The following is a 24566-nucleotide window of genomic DNA, read 5'->3' as shown; positions in this document are numbered from 1 at the left end:
TATGGTCCTTCTCACTTGGCTTGACTCCTGGAGTAGAAGGAATGACAAAGGATGGTAACCTGTCTGCCATTCGCAGGAGTGCTCTACAGAGCCTCAGTGTGGTCCTGTAAACGACAAGCTTTCTGATATACCAATCTCTTCCTTACATATGAACATTTTGAGAAACAGTGCCAGTAGCAAGCTAGGTAGCAACAGCAACATGATCTTTAGACAGTAATCCTCAGCACCATTCCTCACGTGTGGGACTTAGAGAGGGTTTCCTGGAGAGTGAGGTTGATTTAGGGACTGGGGATCAGCTGCTGAGGCTGGCACTTGGAAAAGACAGACCAGGCATTCACACTCCAGACCACTCAATACCAGCATTGTCTCCAATCCATCTTTCATAAGGGGGCTCCAAGAGGGGGAGGGGATAAAGGAAGGAGAGAAAAGAAACCTTTTTAATCCTGTAAAAGAAAGTGCAGGAGAGAGGAAAGAATGAACAAGAGGTGAGTATGAAAAGCCAGTGGCCAGGAATATTTAGTTTTGAAATCAACTTTGGCTTTTAATCTTAGCCTCCCCTGTCAAGTTTCTTCTCTGTTCTACATGCCCCATCCCATCTTTGGGCACCGGGACCCCTCCACTCCCCATGCTTTCTTACCCTTCTCTGGTTCACTCCCTTCATCTGTCCCGGCTTGCCTTCTCTCCTTCCCGGCTCCTTTTCCTTCTTTTTCCCCCCTTTCTCCGGCCCTTTCCCACACTCTTTCTCCTGTGCTTTTACAGCCCGAGTCCCTCTCCTCCCTTTTCTCTTGCACAGTACATCCAAGCTCCATTCCCTCTTCTTAAGGAAATCAGCCAGGCCTCAGATGGAGCTGTTGTCCTGACAACCTAAAGGCGCATCAGGCTTTCACTGAGGCTGGCGGCTGCTGAAGGGGGCAGTTGTGCAAAGCGAGGGGCCAGGCCAGAGGGAGGGCGGAGGGGATGACGTGGAGGGGCTGTTGAAATCCGCGGGGGGCGGGGGAAGTGCGAGCGGAGGGGAGGGACTGGAGGGAGAAACAGGAAAGGGCGGGGGGAGAGGCTCTGGGCTGCTGCCGCGGCTGTGTGGGTTTCTTTACACTCCCTGGCAGGCTGGGTGCCGGCTTCCTCGCCTGCCTGCCCGCCCGCCTGGGAAAGTGGGTTAGGGAGGGAAGGAGCTCAGCTCAGACACTGGCAAAGGAGCATCCAGCCACAGACAGACCAGAGAAGAACACCTTCCTTTTGCAGCTTTCTCTTCATCTTTTCTAGAGGGTTTTATATTTGTACTCTCTCTTTTTAAATTGTGCTCCTTTGGCTAACCGCCCCCCCCCCCCGGTTGGGTTTTATGAGGGCTTTGTTAAGTCTTAGAGGGAAGAGAGACTGAGCCAGGAAAAGAGAGGCAAAGTGGAAAGGAGCACAAACTGGGAAAGCCCATTCTGCCTTGGCTGTTGATGAAAGCCCTGTGTTTGTAAAGCCCTCTCGGCGTGAGCAGCACGCACACACCCTCCAGAGTACACCCGGACCTGCACCTCGGCGTGGCCACCATGGTCGGCAGAGTTCAGCCCGATCGGAAACAGTTGCCGCTAGTCCTACTGAGATTGCTCTGCCTTCTCCCCACAGGACTGCCTGTTCGCAGCGTGGATTTTAACCGAGGCACGGACAACATCACCGTGAGGCAGGGGGACACAGCCATCCTCAGGTAGGGCTTTCGGGCAACTTTTCTGCTGTGCGCGAGACGGGTGTGTGTGTGTGTGTGTTTGTGTGTATGTGATCTTCAACTCCAGCTTCTGATGCTGCAGGCTTGTGTGTGTGTGTGTGTGTGTGTGTGTGTGTGTGTGTGTGCCGTGCATGCACACGCGCCTTTTACTGAGTGGCCCAGGTATCTGCCAACAATTTTCAAGGGAATTCTGTTTCCCGTCAAGGACCAGCAATGTTGGCTGAATGTTGTTTGGTTTCTTAGGACCTTGTTTCTCTTACCAAGAAAGCCTAACTTCACCTATGGTATTAGTGACATTTGGGCAGGATTCTTCCTTTGGTAATTTCAGATGCTTTGCACTTAAGAGTTTTGTTGGGGTTCTTTAAATGGGAAAGAAGAGTTGTTGAATTATGGCACTCAGAGAGTGGTACACAGTACTGCATTCTCTATGGGGTGTGTGTGTGAGAGAGAGAGAGAGAGAGAATATATGTGCATCAAGGCTCTCGCTCTGCCCCAGCAGTAGTTTGGACTGGAGACTTTCTGTAAGGATCATCTAATTGACATCGAAGGCAATAAATCAATCTTAGAACTTCGGTTGGTTACTGAGCCTTTTCTGGAATGTGGATAGACATCAACACATGAAAGTAGAGAAGAAAAAAAAAAAAGGAACTTGCCAAATTGCTGATATTTAAGAATAGGAGTATTAAGTGCAAAGGTTAGGCAAGAATTAACCTGGTGTAAAATGGGTATTTCAAATTGATTATTGACCTTAAAGTCCTATCTCTGTGTGGCTCTGCCAAACTCTGAAATATAATTTGGGATTGAAATTTGGGCAGGGAGAGTCCCAGTCCTTGGGAGTTTGACCCCTATAAGGGAGAGTGAGCTGGAGAAACTCAGAAGGAACCTAGCCATAATTCTATTTCTAAAAAAGCTTCAAGCTTCTTTTCCTATGTTTCTCTTCTCTCTTCCCCTCCTCCACCCACTGCACATACCCCTAGTCTTTTTTTCTAGCTTTCTTAAATTTCTATCAGATACCAAAAAAAAAAAAAAAAAAGGAAAAAAAAATGTTTTCCTTGGAGATCCTTTAAAATCTCATTTTGTCCAAATAAAATGGCAGTGTCAGTCTGTCCATACAGTTAATATTGCTTGTTGCGGCAATAAAAAACAGTAAACTATAGAAAGTAAACCTCTAATCTGTGTGCAAGGAGCTGATAGTGCATAAACCCTGGGGCATCAGGGAGCAGTTCTCTAGCAGAGCTGCCTACAGCAGCAAAGTTTTCTTTCCTTTCCTCAGAAATAAATTTGGTTGGCTGTCACAGTGTCCTGCTTTGGGATCTCTAGCTTTGTTAGAGAGGACTGTGTATGTGTTGTGTGTTGTGTTGTGTGTGTGTGTTGCTGCAGATTGTAAAAACTAAGAAAAACCTCCTTTCTTCGTTTCTTGAGTGATCCTGAATCCCAAAGATCCTACTATCCAAAGCAGATTTTCCCTACCAGTTTTCCAGCCCTGTAAACCTGCATGTGTGATTTATCCACATGGAGTAATAAGATTTATAGAGTAATTTATCTGTTTGCAAAGGGATTTGGATATGATGCAGAAAATGTTTTTTGCAAACACTTAAGCATGCCATCTCAACTGCTCACATTCATACTCCCTAACATCATTAACCCTTTACTAGTGAAGCACTCTACATAAATTTATGCTATCCCTAAGAAGATTGTTTTTGCTGATTGTGAGACTGAATATGGGGAAAGTGAATACCCTGAATGTGTGAGTTTTTATTTAAATGCCCATGAACTTGGTAAGTCAGCATCACCCGTATCTTAAGCTACAGTTATTAAAGAGTTAGGTAAACATTTAAATGTTAATTCAGAAGAAAAGGATATTCTTATATTCTCATATAGCATATGCATAAAAGTCTATGTCTATGAGAGGTATCTTACTACATAAATATCTACATATGATATCGATGTGCTTTCATGTGTCTCTGGCTTAAAACAAATGGAGTTTTTAAGCATTACACTTTAGTAGACATTACGGTGTGGAAATGGAGGGAGTGAGAAATGAGAATAAATATAGAAGCACTTATTCACTGGGAAAGAGAAGATAGACAAGCAGAGCTTGTGGAGAAGTCACCTGTGAGAGTCTGTTGCTTTTCCAGACCTCACCTAATGTGCCCTCTTTTTTTCAAATTTCCTTTGCCTTGGACAAGGCTTTTATTTCTGGGTTGATGGAGCTCTATCAGCAGTAACTATGGAGAGAGTTCCCTTTGTTTTCTTAGCTGACCTTCTTCTCAATCTCTTTAACTGAGCCCAGTAAGCTTTGTGGGTCAGTTTCCCGGTAAAGAATGGTTTTCTTGCTTTCTGTTTACAAGTCTAGCCTGAGAAATACTTGCTTCTACTTTATTTGTGACATTTTACTGGGAGCATGAGCTTCCAGGGGAGGAGAGGAAGGAGAACTTGATTCATTGGAAGCCACAGTAGATGTTTGGCACTGAGAAAGTGAAATGGCAAGGAGAAAAAAAAAAAAATTCTCTCAGTGAATTTGTGGCCCTGAATAATCTGAAATGGCAAAAGGAGACAAGGAAGGTTTTATAATTCTGGTGGTCCAGTGACAGGAGTTTGGCTGACCATCCCCAAAACACTTACCTTTACTGCCTTACTCCCATGGAAAGAAAAAGTATATTTTTGGGGAACTGGTGCTTATTTTTGTATAATTATGATAGGAGATGAATACTAGTCTTGGGGTCTTACTTTGTAATTTCTATCTTTTGGGGGAAAAAAAACAACAAAAGACTATAGAATGAAGGTGATAGAACAGGATGGAAAGAGAAATGCTCTCATGTATACCAACCTCACCCTGTTGTTTCCCAGACAAGAATCTAGATCTTCAAAGGTTCTTTATGAGATCCTTAAAGAGCTAAAGGAAACCACACACCATCTTCTATCTTAGGGAATAGAGTCAAAGTATGATCCAGAGACCAGTGGCAGCAGCTGCACATGGGTTTCTTCCTAGATACTGAACCAGAATCCTTATTTATATTTGTATGCGCAGTAAAGTGTAAGACATACCCACAGGACTTGACTTACGGGAGTGCCTCAGGTGTTTTTCTGAACAGAGCCCACCTGCCTCACTGCCACCCCCAACAGGTGCAGAAATTCATCAATTACTAGACACGTTTCTAGCACTGGTTTTTCTAACTTTCTACCCTTGCACAAGGGCTCCCAAAGAGATTCACCTCCTGGTTAATCTTGGCAGGTTGAAATCATGTGGCTCTCTTGATAAGTCAAAGGAAAAATGGAAATAGATAGTGTTCTAATCTAGCCTTTAAATTTTCATTTTTAACAGTCCCACTGACTATATTTTTAATATCAGTAGCATATGTCTAGAAAGATAATTATAAAATAATTGATCCTAATGTATCTGTTCAAAAGGTAATTTTGTAAAAATGATATATATATATGCATATTTTTACATGTTGTGTAAGTGCATATATGATAAAATGCAGAGGTTTCATACTATTGTGGATTTAAATATTTTAAATTTGAGGTATTGAAATTTTATCTGTTTCACAATTCTGACCCTACTTGATGTTTGGAAGATACTATAATACTTTCTATGGTGATAGCATTTTTCCCATTTAAATGTGAATGTACTTAATAAGAGTTAGGTATAAGAAATTAAGTATCTAAGTTCAGTATAGCTAAGTTTTTAATTTATCAAAATTCTGGGTCTTTATTCCCTTGTTTTTACACTAGGAGAAAAAGAGGAAACAACACAAAAGACATGATTATTTGACAGTGCAGTGTGAGAATTTTGTGCAAATTTCAAGGGAAAAAGGGCTTCTCTTCTATAAGGCATCTGGAACGCCTACATTTACAAAGAGAGTGTCAACACTCAAACATATTTCTGACACAATCTGTGATTTTTCTACCACTTGTAATTCACTATTTGAAAACAAACTTTGTGGGCATGGGTCTTTGGGGAAAGTTTGTGACAATTATGAAGATTTCTTTCTCTGTGGCTAAATCACTAATCAACATTTATTGGTTATTACTGATACTTTAAGGACCGTTGATTTCACATTAAATCCTTGATCAAATACATTTGGTAAATGTTAGAGTATAGCACACTATATCTTGTCTAGGAATATGGCATATTAGCTACACTTATTAACATTGATGTACCTGTGAATTGTATCATTTGTTGTTATTTATGGACAGAGGAACACAGCAGCCAAGTCTCATGTGACAAATGCAAATTGTGATCATTTGTGTTTTTATAAATATGAAACACATAAGTATGTAAACACCCCCCCACACACATATTAAGGTGGTTTTTCCATTCTATGTCATCTGACTTTGAATGAATTATTTGTAGAATTGTGGAGTGAACAACCAAAGTTGACTGACTTATCCACTTAATTAGTTGGGTGAGGGCTAACCATTTGTGTTTCTTGAAGTTGGTTCTACATAATAGCAAACTCAGGCAAAAAGTGGATTAGTGCGTATTTTGCTTTGGTCTGAGAGCTCCAGGTACAAATGTCTGTAACTCATGTGATAAGAAGTTACCTGTGTGCTGATAACCCTTGCTGTCATGGCTTGCTTGGACCTTAGACAGCCCTTCTCTTCAGGCTATTACTTATGGCTTACAGCCATTTGCCCTGTTTTCAGAATGTCCTGCTTGTTAGTTTGTATGACTCAGTAGACCTGGGCTCTAATTTTGGTTCCATCCTTGTATGCTACATGACTTTGAACAAATCCCTTAAATATTTGAGCTTCAGTTTCATTTATAAAATGCCGAAACTGCCTTTTTTTAGTTACTGTAGTTACTATACAGAGTTGTTTTAAGAAGCTCAGAAGAGATAAAGCTCAATTGTGAACTGCCTCATAAGTATAAAAATATTAGTCATTTTCCAACCACATTCAACCGGTTGTTCTGACTTTAGGGAGCTCTTTTGCTTAGACCAGTGTTTCTCAAACTTGAAGGTGTATCAGAAGGTGTACCAGGAGTGCTTGTTATCACACAGATTGCTTGGCTTCTACCTACAGAGTTTCTGATTCAGTAGGTCTCTGGTAGGGTCTGAGGTTCGCATTTCTAACAAGTTCTTGACGATGTTAATGCGCAAGACTGGGCCACACTTTGAGAACCACTGACTCTTGCTATTACAAGTGTGTTCTGCAGATGAGTACTTTAGGTATCACACAGTTGCTTTTTAAAATCCAAAATCTCAGGGTCTATCCCAGACCTAACAGAACAGAATCTGCATTTTAACAAGATCCCCAAGTGATTCACAAGCACCTTAAAGTTGGAGAAGTGCTGCTTGAGATGGTTCACAACCATGGCTGTACATTACAGTCAACTGGAGACCTTTCAAAAAATACTGAAGCCACATATTTTCTACTTCCAGAAATTCTTATTTAATTAGTTTTGGTAGGGCCTGGCATAGATTTTTTTTTTTTTTTTAAATGATTCTGATATGTATATAGAGTTGAGAACCACTGCTTTATCAGTTGAGGAATCTCTTTTACAAAACACCTTTGGGGCAGTGCTTAATGGCTATGTAGTAAAAAATTAAAGTCATTCATGTTGTATGGCTTGAGAAATATGTCAACAGCAGAGATGTACAAATTGAATTGGGAGAGAAGAATGAGACCACCATAGATCTATTTCTTTACCACACGATCCCATAACTACAGTGTCATAGAAAATGGAGTGACTTTATTTTAAAATGGATCCAATTTACATAGTATCTATTGAAATAGCATTAAAACTTGGTTTTTGAAAGGTTATTGTCTCATGTTCTCACTTTCATTTATATTAGGCAAGACACAAAACAGTTCTACTATGTTTTTTCAGTGCTATCTCTAAGAGAGAGAAGAGATAATATTTGGGTAAGGAAAATGTCTTCAGTGATAACTTATTCAAACAGGCTTAATTGTGTGCCCTTACGTTGCCATATACACAAATATATGATTTACAATATGATAGCTATCTGTTTGTGGACTTAATCTCAGTTTTACATGGTGATCAATCTTTAGCTGAAACTTAGGATCAAGTCTTTGTGTCATAGGTAAAGACTCTCAAGGGTGTAATAAGTTCAGAATGCCTTAACAAGTACTCAGAAGACCTAGATCTAAGTAGCTTGAAATAATTTGATCTATTAAATGAGAATAACTGACACTTACTTGGCTTACTACACAAACTATTTTTATGATGATCAAATGACCTACCATGTATTAGAGTATTTTATAAACTGTAAAATTGCATAAAATATAAGCTCTTAATAAAATCACTGTCATTGTATTCATAGTAGGAAATAACCTTTAGAACAGTAGGAAATTTGATAAAATGAGCTTTTTGTTTTTATATCTATGGTCAGGATGGCCATCTGCTCCATGTTTGTATCATTTTTCCCCCTTTAGAGTCATTTAAAGTTACATGTATCTTAGAATATTAGTTGAGTTTTTTATCAGGAGTACAGGGTGAGTGAACACTTTTTTGTAGTCACTTGTAATCAAAACATAACCTCAAGTTAATGAGTGATTAACCTTCACAAAAGAAAACACTTTCCCTCAGATTTTGTTAATTACTATAGGATAAACCTGTGGCAATCTAGAATAGGAAAGGCCTTGGAGATTAGGCAATCCACCATCTCATTTCTTTTATTATTTATTTATTTATTTATTTTTATATATTTATTTACTTAGAGAGACAGAGATAGAGACAGAGTGTGCAAGCAGGGGGAGGGGGCAGAAGGAGAGGGATAAGGGAAGCAGACTCCCCAGTGAGATCATGACCTAAGATGAGTACCACCCAAGTACCCCCACCATCTCATTTTAAAGTGATGTAACTGAGGAGGTGCCTGGGTGGCTCAGTGTCTGCTTTCAGCTCAGGTCATGATCCCAGGGTCCTGGGATCGAGCCCCGCGTCGGGCTCCATGCTCAGCAAGGAGTCTGCTTCTCCCTCTCCCTCTGCCCCTCCCCCCAGCTTATGCTCTCTCTCTCTCTCAAATAAAAAATAATAATAAATTGATATAACAGAAGATAAAAATTTAGTTGGTTGTCTAAAGATGTGAGTGATTAGAACTAGAATTCATGTCTCCTATTTCTCATTCAGAGATTTTTATTCCACAGTAGCACTGAAGTTATCTTCCTGGTTTTCATGCTATCTCATGATATGCTCTTTAAAATTATGCCAAAAGTGTCTTTCCCTTTCCCTTTCTCTGCTTTCTTTCCTCCCTTCTCTATCTTTCCCCTCCCCTCCACTTGCCTCCTCTCCTGTCTCTTCCTTTTTCTATGCTTCTCTCCCCTTCTTTCTCTATCTCTCATCTCTCCTCCCTTCCCCTCTTCTTCCTTTCCTGTTTTCTCTCTCTCATCCCTGAAAATCAAAGCTGAGCTTTCCTACGAATGATCCTCCAGCTAGTGCTGGTCAAGGAGGAAGTTTTCAGTAAATACTTTACTGTTTACATGTCTGCTATCATCTCTCTTAACCACATAGGCTTTCTTTCTTCACTTGCAGCTTCCATCTTATCATATTTGCAAAGCCAGTCTTGTACTTTGCAGAATCTATATAACATTTTTTTAAGTTTTGTTTTGTTTTATTTTCCTTTTTGTTTCTGATACTCTGCCCATTACTCAGATTTCTTATCTGAATTCTTACTCTTTACCCCAGTATTTGACTTGGGTTCCTCAGCCCTACTACCTCCTTATTGTTACTTATGACTTTCTACCTGGTTAAGTCTCTTACTACTTGTCCCTCTTAGAGATCCTGATGAGGATGACTGCACAGTAAGATCATGGTCCAAGCCTCTGCTTTCAGTTTGTAGGCTATCCTTTACACAACTTCAAGGGGTGCTCTACCCATTGTAGTCATTGTAGATTACACTTAAAATTCTTTGAGGAAGGTAAAATTTATTTTCTAATTTGTATAGAATTTATTTTGGGCTAACAGTGGGGCTGATGGTGGTCACTGGGAGGAACTGGACATAGATACAGACCAGTTTCCTGGGATGGTGGAGGCACTGGATACTAAGTTCTACTACAAGTGCCTAGGGGGTTTCTTGTGTGTCATGTAGAACAAGGTTTCATGAAGCTTTTTTAGCAGGGGAGCCAATGGAGGTCCAACATGTTACACCAAAAAAAGGACAAAGCACAGTAAGGGGAAAATAACAGGTTAGCAAATCAGAGTGACCCCTACAGGTAGGCAGGCAGGTGTCACAGTGAGGTATGTCAGCTCAGCTCGTATAGAGACTTAGCCACAAGGCAGAGGCTCAGAGCAGAACAAAGTCCATGGGATAAGGGCTGGCTTACACATGACAGAGCCCTCAGTAATAAGGGACTTACACCCCAGACATACTACCAAGATAGCTGACTTGGTCAAGGATACAACTGAAGCTCTGTATCAAAGCTGTTGTAACCAAGGGGTAACACGAAGATAAATCTCAGAGCACTGAACTCCATCTTTTTAAACTTGTTTGGGATCATAAAACGTGGTCTAATGAGGTGGGGAAAAGATAGAGATAGAGGTCTGAAATGAGGTAAGAATTAACACTACTTGCTTCTCCCTGACTTAGGCAACTTTGCTAGATTACATCTTTATTCTGCTTAATCCTTTCAGACCCCATGTAGTTGGCAGAATCATGGAACTGACCTTGCCTGACTATCCCAGGCCTATTGTTTTCCAGTATAAATCTGGAAATATCACCAGATCCTTCAAAGTCTTCTCATTATCTATAACATAAAGTCAGAGGTCCTTAGCTTGGATAACTCTCCATGCCCTGGTACCTCATTGCATCTACTAATTCAGAACCACTTACATTCTCTGTTCATGAGCATGTGAATGTGTGTACACACACAGTTATGTCTCTTACCTTTGTTCATGAAACTCCTCTACCTAGAACCTTCTCTCCCCCCCCACTCCACTCTTTCCAACCATATTTCTTTGCTAGGTTACCTCCTTGCTGCTTCCAGGCTCAAGGCTAGTTTTGGTGATATCTCATTCAGGAATCTTTTATTCTCCCAGACCAGACTAAGTACTCTATTATTGGTGATAGCCTCTCTGAATATCTGGTTTTTTCTCTCCTAGCTTTATTGAGGTACAATTGATAAATGAAATTTTATATATTTAAGCTGTACAGTGTGATGATTTTATACACACACACACACACACATTATAAATGATTAGTACAATCAAGTTAATTAACACATCTATCACTTCACTTAGCTATCTTTCTTTGTGTGTGATAAGAACACCCAGGATCCACTCTCTTGCAAATTTCACATTACAACACAGCATTATGAACCATTGTCACCATGATGTACATTAGATCTCCAAAATGTATTCATCTTATAGCTGGAAGTCTACCCTTTGACCAGTATCTCCCCATTTCCACCACCTTCCAGTCCCTGGCAACTACCATTCTATTCTCTGTTATTATGACTTAGACCTTTTTTAGATTCCATATATAATTGAGATTGTACAGTATTTGCTTTTATCTACCATTTTTTCATTTAGCGTAATACCCCCCAGGTTTACCCATGCTGTTGCAAATGGCAAGATTTAAAACATTTTTATAGCTAAATAACATTCCAGTATGTGTGTGTGTGTGTAGACAGAGATAGATAGATATAAATGATGTAGATATAGATACATCTCATGTTTTCTTTTTCCATTTATTCATCTATGAATGCTTGGGTTATTTCCATATCCTGGCTATTGTGAGTAATGCTGTAGTGAACATGGGAGTACAGATACTTCTTTAGGACACTGATTTCCTTCAGATATATGCCTTGAAGTGGGATTGCTGGGTATATGCATACCTCAACTTAGCATTTACTCACTTTAAAGGCACTCTTTTCTTGCCTCAAATGTACTATCAGTCCTTTAAAGACAGATGTCTCATCTACTTTAATTTTCCATCCAAGAATTTAGCTTAGTACCTGTAGGTGCTCAGATAAACATTTATTCACTGAATTAAACAGAGGGGGTAGTCATACTGTAAATCAAGCAGATCAGAAATTGGTTTATGGAAGAAGAAATAAGTTTGAAGGAGACAGGGACGAAGCAAGATATGTTAGTGATACAACCAACCACTACTAGGGAAATTATAAATATGTGGTTGAAGAAGGTTAAGTAGTAAAATCAGAGATGGATTATTTTCTGATCATTGGTTAGGGGGATAAGGGGTTTGGCTAGAAACACCCCCAACATTTCCCATTGCAGCTACTCTTTTTAAGCACAGCTTTCTAGAGTATGAGAAAGGCATATAGGAGCATTTTAGGGGAACCCAAAACTTTAATCACAGGTGCCCAGATAAAGTGTGCTCCATTCACTGATGGATGAGCTTTTGACAAAGCTAGGAGTCACTCAGTGCTCCTGAAGTGAGTCATGTCCAATGTCCGTGAAGAGCTCAGAATCTGCGGTAGTTTTAGAGAAGGAATATACCTTCTGATAACTGTTGAGGCTTTCTCCCTCTAGAGGTGGCTGTGAACTTTCAGGGACTAAGTTGAGGATTTGGGAGTTACTTATGGTTGGCAGGATTGTTGTGCAACAGATATATTCACCTCATCTGTTCTACTTTCTTGTGAAATAAGACAAAGTACAGATCACTTGCACTCATTTGAAACAAAGTAATTATTCATACTGAACAATGATGCCAACTTGGGTTTTGCAGTGTTGAGCTCTTTACTCACTCCTGGTGAAATTCAAACTTGAATGTACAGTGGACTATTTTTTTTTTTTTTTAGATTTTATTTACCTATTTGAGAGAGAGAGACAGATAGTGACAGAGATAGAGAGAGAGAGCACAAGCGGGGAGGAGAGGGAGAAGCAGGCTCCCCCTGAGCAGGGAGCCGGATGTGGGGCTCAATCCCAGGACCCTGGGATCACGACCTGAGCAGAAGGCAGACGCTTAACTGAATGAGCCACCCAGGCACCCCTACAGTGGACTTTTTAATAATCCCAAATTCTCTCTGTATGTTTTGCCATAATGCACAAAGGCATTATTTATATGAGGTCAGAGGAAAAGCCTATAACTGAGGAAAATGAAACCTAGCTTCTCATACAATAATGCATTACTATTTATTCCATTATAATTTTTTTGGCAATGCATTTCTATATTGAGTTTCTATATTTTGAAGTTATCAAAAGTTAATAGTATCTTTTCTAAAATAGTGCTTTAGTCATGCTACTATTTGCCACACTTCTCTGCTAGGAACAATATAGACAAAACTGAGTCATGCAGTTCAGCACCAAGTCATGCATAGCCAAATGTATACATGTAAAATATTGATTGGGAAAATTACTTGGTTTCCTAATTTCTAATTTTTGTGCTTCTTCAGTCATACTTCACTCTAGCACATCTATATCAGACCTGTTTGTTTTATGGGGTTTGAGTCACCTATGGTTGCCAATTTTTAGCTGATCCTTGTCTTGAGATAACTAAGATGGTTGTCATCTTATGCATGTTCATGATGTAATTATAAGAGCATATCTTAAGATCAGCATTTTTTATTGCAGAATCATTAACTTAGCAGATGGACTTTTCTTTGACTTTCTGACCTTTATTCTATATTTTTTAATGCATTTAAAAAATATTTATTTATTTTAGAGAGGGGGGAGAGAGAGAGAGTGTGTGAGCAAGGGGAGGGGCAAAGGGAGAGGGAGAGAGAGAATCTCAAGCACACTCCCTGCTGAGCGTGGAGCCCAACTTGTGGCTTGATCTAATTACCCTGAGATCATGACCTGAGCCGAAATCAAGAGTTGGATGTTCAATCCACTGAGCCACCCAGGAGTCCCTCTTCTATCTTTTGTTACTCTAATATAATGAGCTAATTAAATCTAAAATCATCAGCACCTCAAGGAACTGCCTAAAGTCTATAGATCAGATAAACCTCTAGATTGAACACCAAGGGATTTAGGCTTTAGTTCTGCAAAACCTTAAGTGTAGAAAGTTGGGAATTAGCTTTTATTGTTTTAACTCCAAAATGGGTATAATTCCTACTTACCTCTTAAACAAAGATGTTGGTCTAGTCTGACATTAAGTTTTTGAATATGATTGAATTCATTAGAAGAAATGTGTGGTGTCATAAGTGGGACAGTGATATGCTCAAATAAAAAAAAAATAAACTGCATTATCTTATAAATGTCATGGCATAAGAAACTTAAAAATATTTTTGCATTAATGCCTTAATATTTGTATAAAAACAAAACAACTCAAAATCTAGTTCTTCTAAAAATAAAAGTATGTATTTATATAGAATGTGTTATGATGTGTAAACAAATTATGTCATAAATGTACTTAATTAAATTGTATGGATTTTTTGAACACAGATTTAAAAAACATTTAGTTTATTTTGCTTATAATAATAATATATAAAAAGCAAAAGCATACATGTGCTTTTTTATATGTGCAATAAATTTACATACATACAATATGAATCTGAATATTATTGTTAACTTGGGTCATAGTATACTTTAATAGGAATCTAATTTAATTTGATGCACCAATGTGGAGAAGTTTATTGCAGAAAACTAAATTTTCCAGGTTATCAAGTATATTAATAGGTACAATATAAGAAGCATCATGTGATGTCTTTTTAAATTTGTTTTAATATGTTTTATTTTTTAGTTAATCATTATGCATGTGCCAAAATTATTTTGTAAGAGAAGTCAGACTTAATGTTTCTTTTTTTTTCCAGACTTAATGTTTATTTCATTGTATCTTGGTTAACATACTTATTAGTCCCTAAGGAGTAACATAAGATCAGATAACATTTCTTTTATTTGGATTATAGGATAGACACTAATGATGTATTAGCTAAGTGAGAAATAACTTAAAAAAAGTGAAGTGAATTCTTCATATTTCTGATCGCAATTCTAGACTAAATTTCCATTTTCTTTCATTCTAAGTCACCAAGAGATCTTGTGATCTGTTAACAGGCATGCTTGCTGAAATAAGAGACTGGCCACTGAAGGAGAAGAATAAGAATTTAAATTAAATTTCAATTTGTTTATCAAGTAAAATTACCATAATTATGCTTTTATGCCCTTTTCAATATTAAAGATTCAAGGCAAGTGAAGAAATGATTAGAATAATAGAAATAAATTTGGGTGTAAGACTCAGATACATTATATCCAGAGCAATAAAACAACTCAGTAGTATGATTATAGACATACTATTGCTAACATTTGAAACCCTGTAGAAAACAGAAACCATTTCACAATATTGGTGACATATAATATTGTCCTAGTTAAAAGGGGGAAATGATATTAAATCAATAACAACAACAAAAGCCTAAATACTAGAGCATTTTAAAAAGGAAGCAGTGACCACTAGGAGCCAATACGGGTTCCTTGGGCACAAACTGTAATATGGTAAATAGATTTCTTTAAAACAAACAAAATTCTGGACTGGTAGATCAGGGAAATGTCATTTACTCTGAGTATCTGTATTTTGACAAGTTTCTCCTGATAGACATATAAACAGATTATTGGTCTATAATGAGCTAGATTTTTTCAGTTAATTGGATAATCATGCCAAAGAAATACTGATTGATGGTGGTGAAGGATTCTCTCAGTCTGTCTTTGGCCATGTTCAATATTTGGATAAAAAAACATGGGAAGCAAACTTGCTGCCACATGTATAACACAAAAATAAGAGGTTAGCTTGGTGTCATACTATGTGTATGGCACAAAGATAAAAGGGTTCTCTTTTTTGACAGAATTATAAGGTAAAAATGGATGAAAGCTTACAGAGAGATAAATTATCACTCTCTATATAAAAGAAAGTTATTCATATGTATGTGTGTTTATATCACACTTCATCTCCCCACCCCCCCAAAAAAAAGAAGGAAAAAAAAGGAAAGAATTTAGGATAGCTTATAATTTAAATAGAACATAATTTAAATAAGTAAATCAGGCTGAATTCTTTTATAAATGATCTTTCAAATAGTTTTATGGCATGATGGAAATAACACAGCTTTTAAGCCAGGAGACTAAGCTCCAAGTATTCCTCTACCAATCCCTAGCTTTGTAAGCAAGGGCAAAAAAGGGCAAATTATCCCTGCTGGGACTCAAGTTCTGTATTTATAAAATGAAAATGATAATAATACTTACCCTCTTACAGCAGAAGGCTAGTATAAGAATGAAATAAGAAGGACCTGTAAAATAAGGATCTGTAATTATATATCTATATCTATATCATCTATATCTATATCTAGGTGTGGGTATATTTATTTTATAAATGTCCCTTGCTATTCTGCCAAGTGGAATAGGGTTCCTTGCAGAGGCCAGGTAACCACAATTAAGAAATGTTATTTAAAAAGGACCAAAACCCAAAAACCTTTATGTAGTAGAAGGTTGAAATGGATGATTTCTCATATACTACCACTAATGTTCTCTCATTCTCTGATATTCTGTGTTTCTACTCTAATTTATTTTGTGTGTGTTTATTTATTTATTTTATTTTCCTGGCATCCATTATAACTTTGATTGTTTATGAAGAATTTCATTCAGAAATATATTATCTAATCATTTTTCAGTGGGTTTTAATAGTCATACCTCTACTACTTTCTTCCCACTGGAGAATTTGCAAACATGTTAAGAGAGAGGGATTGTGTTTCATTAAAATGGAAGATCTATTTAGGTCTTTCATCTTCCTATGTAGATCAATATTAAGACAAATCTAGTCTTAGAAAGATACTTTTATATTCATGCAGTTTCATAGAGATAGGTAAGATTGATTCGGTCAAATGGGGGACTCATTTCTTACACTGTTCAATATGGCTCAAATTGTTACTTTGTTTACTCCCCCAATGAGTAAAACATGATACTATCTCCAAATTCATGCTTCCTATTGGTTCTCTTTCTACTCTGAGGACTGAAATATCCTAGGCCTTGAACCCTCCAGTCCTGGCTCCCTCTGAGCCCTGACAGGACTAAGTATCCCCAGCTATTTGATACAAGAACTTCCGGCTGACTCCCTCAGTATCATCAGAGGTCATCTCCAATAAAATGGGAGTGGAGTAGCAGTGTCCATGGGCTTTACCTGTGGGTAAATCTGCTATTCCTAAATTGCTTTGTTTGTACCACTCCCTTACTTTTTGTATCACCTACCTTTCCCAGAAATAATGAAGCAAAAGAACTTGAATGTCTGATTTGCTGTGCTTACAATTCAGATAATCTCTGCTGCCACTAAATATGAGGTCAAGTAATGAATGGCATCCCTCAATATATCTAGGTAAATCATATTTCCCAATCTTGCTGAACCCAGTCTCTTTCACCAACTTCAGCATTTTTGCTTTATTTTTTATATGCATGTTTCCTTATTTTATTTTTTATAAAATGACTTTAATTTACCTGAAAGTTCAACTGTTAAAATTTGTAAACAGCAATTATCAGAATATTAAACCAGTCTCTTTCCTGTTGAGTTGACAGGTTCTTAGCCAATAACCTCATCATTACCTTAGCTGTATTCATACTGAAAGAATCACTGATGCACAGCTTTGCCTATGGAACTGGGTGACTTTTAAATACATAATGTAGCATTTTGGGTAATAGTTTTGAAAGAGCTCAGAAAGTTCAAGCAATCAAAAGTGAGAATTTGAAGGGAGAAATGAAAAGACAGAGACAGGTTAGGGCCAAGCAGATTAGGAAAGGACCAGATGTCAGCATGTCAGTAAAACACGCATAGCCCCATTCCAAAGTGGGTTATCTGTGTGTAAAGTTGAAAATATTCCCACGAATGTCAGTTCCCCAATGGAAAATCGGTGGATGCTAAAATAAAAATAGAACTTGTTAAAAGATAAGGACAAGGAATCCTAAGAATTACCTAACAAAGTCCTAAATATGTCAGAGTTAATTCCTTGTGGATAATGTCTCAGTTTCATTCAATATTAGTCCCAAGAGAAAAGGGTTAGGCAATCAGTTCCCAAGTCCTAGTCTCTTGGGCAAACACAGAATTTTTGCAAAGTTTCCAAACTTCCATATGAACCTTAAGCATTATCTGTAGACATTATATATCTCACATGTAAATAAATTATTGCTTTTCAAACCTAGAGGAGGTAAGGATAGTTTCAATTAAAATATTGGTTGGAAATGGAAATGAGAAGGCTGGCAGAATGACAAAAAAGAGGAGAGTCCTAAGTAAACAAGGTAAAGTATTACTGGAAATACAGATATGGGGAGGCTAGGAACAAATATGAAAGGATATGTGGAATTAAATAGATTTTCAAACTAAGATTAATTTGGTTGGTTAAATTGAGTTTGAGGGGTTGTGAGGTATTCAGGTAAAGTTGCTCATTGGCAAGTGAATCTGAGAACTCTGGCCTTCAGAAAAAGAACTGCGTGACTGAGGACTGTGGAATATTTCCCTATTAGGGGATAGTTTTATCTATAGTTTAGATGAAATTGCTAAGGGAAAGAATGTAACATGGGTAGTTAGTATGCATAGCCCTGTGCTGGACCTTCTATGGGGATTAATAAATGTCCGACAGAAGTAGATTTACAGGGAAGCTTAAGCTTTGGGGCTCTTCACTTGCATGGACCAGCTATTCCAAAGCTTTGTCTCTAATTTTTAATTTACAATTTTGTATTTTTTAAAAGAAAGACTCCACACTGTATAAATTTCAGGATCCACAAAAATCTGGATCCATACTTGTTCTAGTTCCTCAGGAACTTAATACAAATGAAAAATTAAGTGACAATGAAAGCAATATATTCCTAATGATGGTTCAGATGGCTTTTCAAAAACTGCTGTGGGTTGATGCGGTACCGTGGACATTTTTAATGAAAGAGCTGAGTCTTAAGGGTTGTGGTGAAACTTGAACGGGGGTAGAGAGACAAAGTAGAAAGCCAGGCATTTCAGTAAAGAAGTGAGGGTATAATACATAGAGTAACCCAATCTCAGGTTGTGTACTACCAGTAAAACACCAGGAGATCTTTATCTCAAACTTCTTGGCACACCTCTTCACCTTGAGGCAGATTAGTAATTCTAATTACACCCCACCATACTGTAGACTACTTTGGCTCATCATTCTTTACCATGAAATACAGCCTCACTCTGCTGTTGATGGCTCTATGTTGCTTCAAAGTTAGGAAATATGTTGATAATAGTTCCAGGGTTCAGGACAAAGAGAGACACAGGACAGTCACAGAAGATATATAGTCCTATTTCAGATTTGATTTCCCAATTGTGCCACAATGCTATTACAGTTTTTATTATTTATATTATTATTGATATTATTATTTTGCTTTTATTTTTCTTTATACTTAGTAATTTTAATGAGCTGTCACTGAGTAATGGAATTCCTTTATTCCCACTGCTATCACTCTATTCCAAACCCTTATCAGTGCATGACTGACTTCAGTCTTTCCATGTATTGAGTACTTTATGCTAGGCACTGGACTGAGTACTGGCAATGAGCAGTGAGTAATATGGAGATTATAGTCTAAACTTCTAGATTTTCACCACTGTTTAGATTCTTCTGCAAACACAGCTTCTCATCAGTTCTTTTCCATGCTTAATAAACTATAATTGGCCTCCAGTCTGGGTCCCATCAGCCTCAATTTCTAAGCACCATCAGGCCTTAATATGTCTCTCTGTAATATCCATCCTCTCTTTTTGTCAGGAATGTTTCCTGATACCCCATACCCACATTTCTTTTTTTTAAATATTAATGTTTTATCTTCCTTCAGAATATATGGTTCATTTTTTCCTTCTCCATTTACCTAGATTCTATTCACTTTAATTCCTTCCTCCTGTGAGAAACCATTAATTATTCCAACTTTAATTTATTTTTTTTTAAGATTTTATTTATTTATTTGACAGGAAGAGAGAGCATGAGTCAGGTGGGGAGGGGCAGAGGGAGAGGGAGAAGCAGACTCCCCTCTGAACAGGGAGCCTAATGCACTGCAGGGCTAGATCCCAGGATCCTGGGATCATGACCTGCGCCGAAGGCAGACACTTAACTGACTGAACCACCCAGATACCCTAATTATTCCATCCTCAATTTATTATTTTTTCTTATTTGTTTATTTATTTTTTATTTTTGGACTTCTAGGCAATACCAAACAATTTAGTGCTTAAGTATTTGCAAATGGTTTCATTCATTTTAGCTTTGTGTCCTCAACAAGGATGCAGACTCCCTAAATTACAGAATCAAGGAAGGATGAAGACCACAAAATACCTTGGTCTGGGTAACTCTCCATCAATACTTGTACTGATACACTTACTCAAGTATATCATACTATCTGCATTTTAAAGAGGAAGAAAAAAAACTCTAGGGGAAAAAAATGACTTCCCTATGGTCAAACAACTAGTTATTAGCAGATCCTAGTCTACATCACTACTGTTTTCATGAAACCGTGTTTTCTCTGCCCCACATATTGCCTAGAACAGAGCTGGACAAATGGCAGGTGCTCAATAATATCTTTTAATGGTAGGCACAGAGTGAAGTGTGTTTGTTGCTATGTTCTATTCTATGGATCATATATGGCCAGAGGTATGGAGTGACAATAGGACATTTGTTTTTCCTTTGTCAGAATTAAATATGGGGTGATGAAATCTTTAGGGGTAGTGAAAATACCAAAGGTGAACAATTCTTTTGAAATTATTTTCATGCTGATTTTGTGTGATAATCACATTCCCAGAGTGGATGACTTGGCAAAATCTTTATGACTTAGACATCTAATATTGCCACCAGATCTAAATGCCCAGCCCCCTCACAGTAGGCAATGCATTTGGCTTGGCAGACTCCTCTTTTTTTTTTTTTTTTTTCATTAGTGAAGTTGGCCTCTTGGGGATGGCATTTTTAAGAGTAATGCAAATACCTCCTTTCCTATCAATAAAGCTGTGATTTACAGTATTTAATCTAGTTGAAGGGCAAGAAAAATGGAATTCTGCATACAGGGGAAATGAAATTATAATAAAATGGCACACTCCCCAAAGTTTTCTTAATATGTAGAGTATTAACCTGGCACCCAGCCTTATTTGCTGCATACAGAGCTCCATCCATCAGAAGAATGGAAAGCCTGGCTTTCCAAGACTCTTATTAAAGCATTTGACTTGGGGCGCCTGGTTGGCTCGGTCATTAAGCGTCTGCCTTCAGCTCAGGTCATGATCCCAGAGTCCTGGGATCGAGCCCGCATTGGGCTCCCTGCTCCACGGGAAGCCTGCTTCTCCCTCTCCCACTCCCCCTGCTTGTGTTCCCTCTCTCGCTGTGTCTCTCTCTGTCAAATAAGTAAATAAAATCTTTAAAAAAAAAAAAAAAAGCATTTGACTTACTAGGTTCTGTAGATTTTATTGGGTAAATAACATGATATTTAATCCACAATATCTCCTCTATCATCTTTTGTAAGACTGAGTCTCTGTATAAAACCTAGAGATACTCCTTATAATTTCCACCCTGTAGTTATCTGAGTTCTACCTTTTATCCACATACCACTATACTCTGTATTATCCTATGACCCTCACTTGGTTATAAAACATTCAGCTTTCATTAGTAAGAGCTTTCTCTGATTCCCCCCGCCCCCAATTGCCCCTTGGAGAAGGTAAGGCTATGGAAAAGTAGTAGTGTTTTTTCACTAGCTTAGAAATGCTGGAATGAAATTTATATCTTTCCCCAATGAACTATAAACTCTCTCTTGCTCAGCCTCAAAACTTGAGTGTGATTTAATGTTTATTCAGCACCAACAATATACAGGCACTTCAAAAAAGCATTCTGTTTATCTAGCACTCTAAAGTTCTAAAGACATGTCACATACTTTGCCTAATTAGTACTCACCAGACCCTAGTGAAGAAGGAAAGGAGGACGTGCACATTATCCCCACCACATACACTGAAAATAAAGCTCAGACTTTTCAGCAAGATAACTGCAGTCAGTGGCCACAGGACATGAATGGAACACAGTTCCCTGGTTCATTTTGAACTAACCAATAAATTATATTACTTATTTTTCTCCACTTTCCCTTTTTAAATCTCCTGTTTCCACCACCTGTTTTAGAATCAAGTTCATTCTTGTCTTAAATTTGTAAGAAAACAGATATTTTTATCTTGCTATATTCTTCTCCCCTTTGTGAGGTGTTATCAGTCCATTCCCTTTTCCCTTTCTTTCACTTATGATTGCATTTAAACTCATTATTGTAAGAGACATCACCAGAGGGATAGATGGTGAAGACATTAAGATGTTCTCTCTCTCCCTCTCTCTCCTCTTGTTCCTGGTGCTGTGTTCAGTGCAGGCTCTCTGTTCTCATTGAGGCTGCAGTTTCTTTGCTGAATCACTGCTTTGTATTCAGCCAGGGACCATGGAGTATTCCCAGTGTATTTATTTTCTGTTCCTGAGCTGAATGCTGGGTGCTTCTTTGTCCTGATGCCTTCTGCAAAGGAGTTTAGGAGGTGGGGGATGGAGGGGGAAAAAAGGAGGAGGAGGGGTAAGAATGCCAATAAAGCTTTCTCTATCCCCCAGAGGAATGTGTGCAAATGTCTTTAACATTGCTTCACTCAATGTTCTCCTCTCTGCTGCCCTTGCTCTTAATTGGATCTAGACCCTGGAGAAAATCACTTTGTTAATAGGATGGTTAAAGAAAAAGAGAGGTGAAGTTGGCTATGCTCAGTTCTGGCAACTTGTCCTCTCTGGGAATAAGAGTCTCAGATGCCTAATCTGGGGAAGGGGTTCTGCTTTCTTGATCATGAGGAAATACCATTTCCCTTCTGTTGCATTTTTTTCCCTCTCAAAATGGATTATTTTCTGTGTCTCCTAAAAATACATAAAAATAATTTGCTTAGAAAATATGAGTCATCCATTCCTGCAGGCATTTATGTATATATCCATTTATTTATTTATTCATAGATTTGACAAATGGCTGCTAAACATGTTTTTTTTTTTTGTTTTTTTGTTTTTTTTTTTTTTGTGCCTGCTACTGTTCTGAGAATAAAGTGGTAAATGAGAGAAATAAAGTACCTGCCCTCATGGGGCTTACATTCCATTGAGAAAGAAAATAAACAAATATTCCAATACATACAGAATAGTTACAGCTTGTGATAGTGCTATACTTGGAAATCAAAAGGATGTAATAATAGAAACTATGGAGGGGGTACTTTGGATAAAGTTTCCAGATATAGCCCCTCTGAAGAGGTGATATTGAAGCTGAGACATAACAGCGTTTACGTAAGCTTATCAGCACTGTTATTTATTTATAGCAGTTTTAATGAGGTATAACTTACATATCATAAAATTTACCCATGTAAAATGTTCATTTCAATGATTATTAGTAAATGTACAGAGTTGTGCAACTATTACCACAATCCAGTTTTAGAAGATTTTCATAATCTCCAAACGATTCCTTAAGCCCATTTTAGTCAACCCCATTCCCACCCCAGACAATGGTCACTCACCAATCTGTCTCCGTATATTTGCTTCTCCTTAACATTTTATATAAATTGAATTATGCAATATGTGTGTGGTCTTTTACATATGTCTTCTTTCACTTAGCATAATGTTTTTGAAGGTCCATCCATACTGTAGCATGCAGCATAGTTTTTTTTTTTCCTTTTTTTTTAGAGAGAGAGACAGAAAAAGAGAGATAGAGGATGAAGAGACAGAGAGAAGGTTGGGGGAGGGGCAGAGGGGAGAGAGAATCTTAAGCAGGCTCCATGCTGGGCATAGAGCATGATATGGGGCTCAATCTCACAACCCTGAGATCATGACCTGAGTCAAAATCAAGAACCAGATGCTTAACCAACTGAGCCACACAGGTGCCCCAGGTTTTTTTTCATTTTATGACAGAATACTATTTCATTATATGGATATGCCATATTATATTTAATCACTCACCAGTTGATGGACACTTTGGTGCTATTATGGACAATGTCGCTATGAACACTTGTCATAGCATACATTCTCATTTATTTTCTGTAGATACCTAGGATTGCAATTGCTAGATTGTATGGCAAATTTATATTTAACTTTTAAGAAGTCGCCACATTGTTTTTCAGTATACCTACACCATTTTACATTCTCATCAGCAATGTATGAAGACGGCTTGCTTCTCTACATCCTTGCCAACTTTTACTGATGTTTTCCTTTTGATATAGCCATTGGAGTGGATGGTGTATTGGTATTTTACTGTGGTTTTAATTTGCACTTACTTAATGCCTAATGTTGAATATCTTTTCCAGTGCCTGTTAATCACTTGCATATCTTTTTTGATAATATGTAGTTCATATATTTTGCCCATTTTTAGTTGGTGTGTTCATCTTATTGAATTGTAATAATTTTTAAATTTATTCTATATATAATTCCTTTATCAGATATATAAATTTACAAATATTTTCTTAGAGTCAGTGGCTCATCTTTTTATTTTATTTTGAAGTACAAAAGTTTTTAATTTTGATAAAGCCAATTTATCAAGTTTTTCTCTCATGATTTGTGCTTTTGGTATCAGACCTAAGAACTTTTTGTTTAGCCCAAAGTTACAAAGATTAATCTAAGTATTTTTCTTAATTTTTTTATAGTTTTAGCTCTTACATTTGGGTCTCTGATTCACTTTTCATTCCTTTCTGTGTATGGTGTGAGGTAGATTCTAATGCATTTTTTTTTTTTCAATCTGCATATCCAATTGGTTCAGAATCATTTGTTGAAAAGACTATCTTATCCTGTAGATTTTATTTGGCACCTTTGCCAATATATTTATTTTTAAATTGCTCTATTTCCGAAGAGAATAGTGCCCCATGGAGCTGAAATCTCTCATTTTGTCCCTAGACCAGTCATTGCCATACGATGCCTGCAATGTATAGTACTCCCTCTCTGTTACTGCCTAGTTTTCTAAACGATATACAAGAAATAGTCCTTACATTATGTACCTACTGTATTAGGCACAGTG

General features: G+C 37.7%; 1 protein-coding gene across 2 annotated transcripts in view; it reads left to right on the top strand.

Annotated features, from left to right (window-relative positions):
* Window positions 1-1032: 1032 nt before the first annotated feature.
* Window positions 1033-24566, top strand: part of LSAMP (limbic system associated membrane protein) — a 637357-nt gene continuing 613823 nt past the window's right edge. Inside the window, exon 1 of one of the 2 annotated variants that reach the window (XM_032406601.1) lies at window positions 1033-1690. In XM_032406601.1, the coding sequence (XP_032262492.1) occupies window positions 1536-1690 (155 nt within the window). In that variant the 5' untranslated portion in view covers window positions 1033-1535. The remainder of the gene's footprint in view (window positions 1691-24566) is intronic. The other variant, XM_032406602.1, reaches the window with a different exon arrangement.

The sequence above is a fragment of the Phoca vitulina genome, unplaced genomic scaffold, assembly GCF_004348235.1.
Source record: "Phoca vitulina isolate PV1807 unplaced genomic scaffold, GSC_HSeal_1.0 scaffold8, whole genome shotgun sequence".
NCBI classification, from domain to species: domain Eukaryota; kingdom Metazoa; phylum Chordata; class Mammalia; order Carnivora; family Phocidae; genus Phoca; species Phoca vitulina.
The sequence above is the reverse complement of the archived record's forward strand: the minus strand, read 5'-3'. Positions and strand labels throughout refer to the sequence as shown.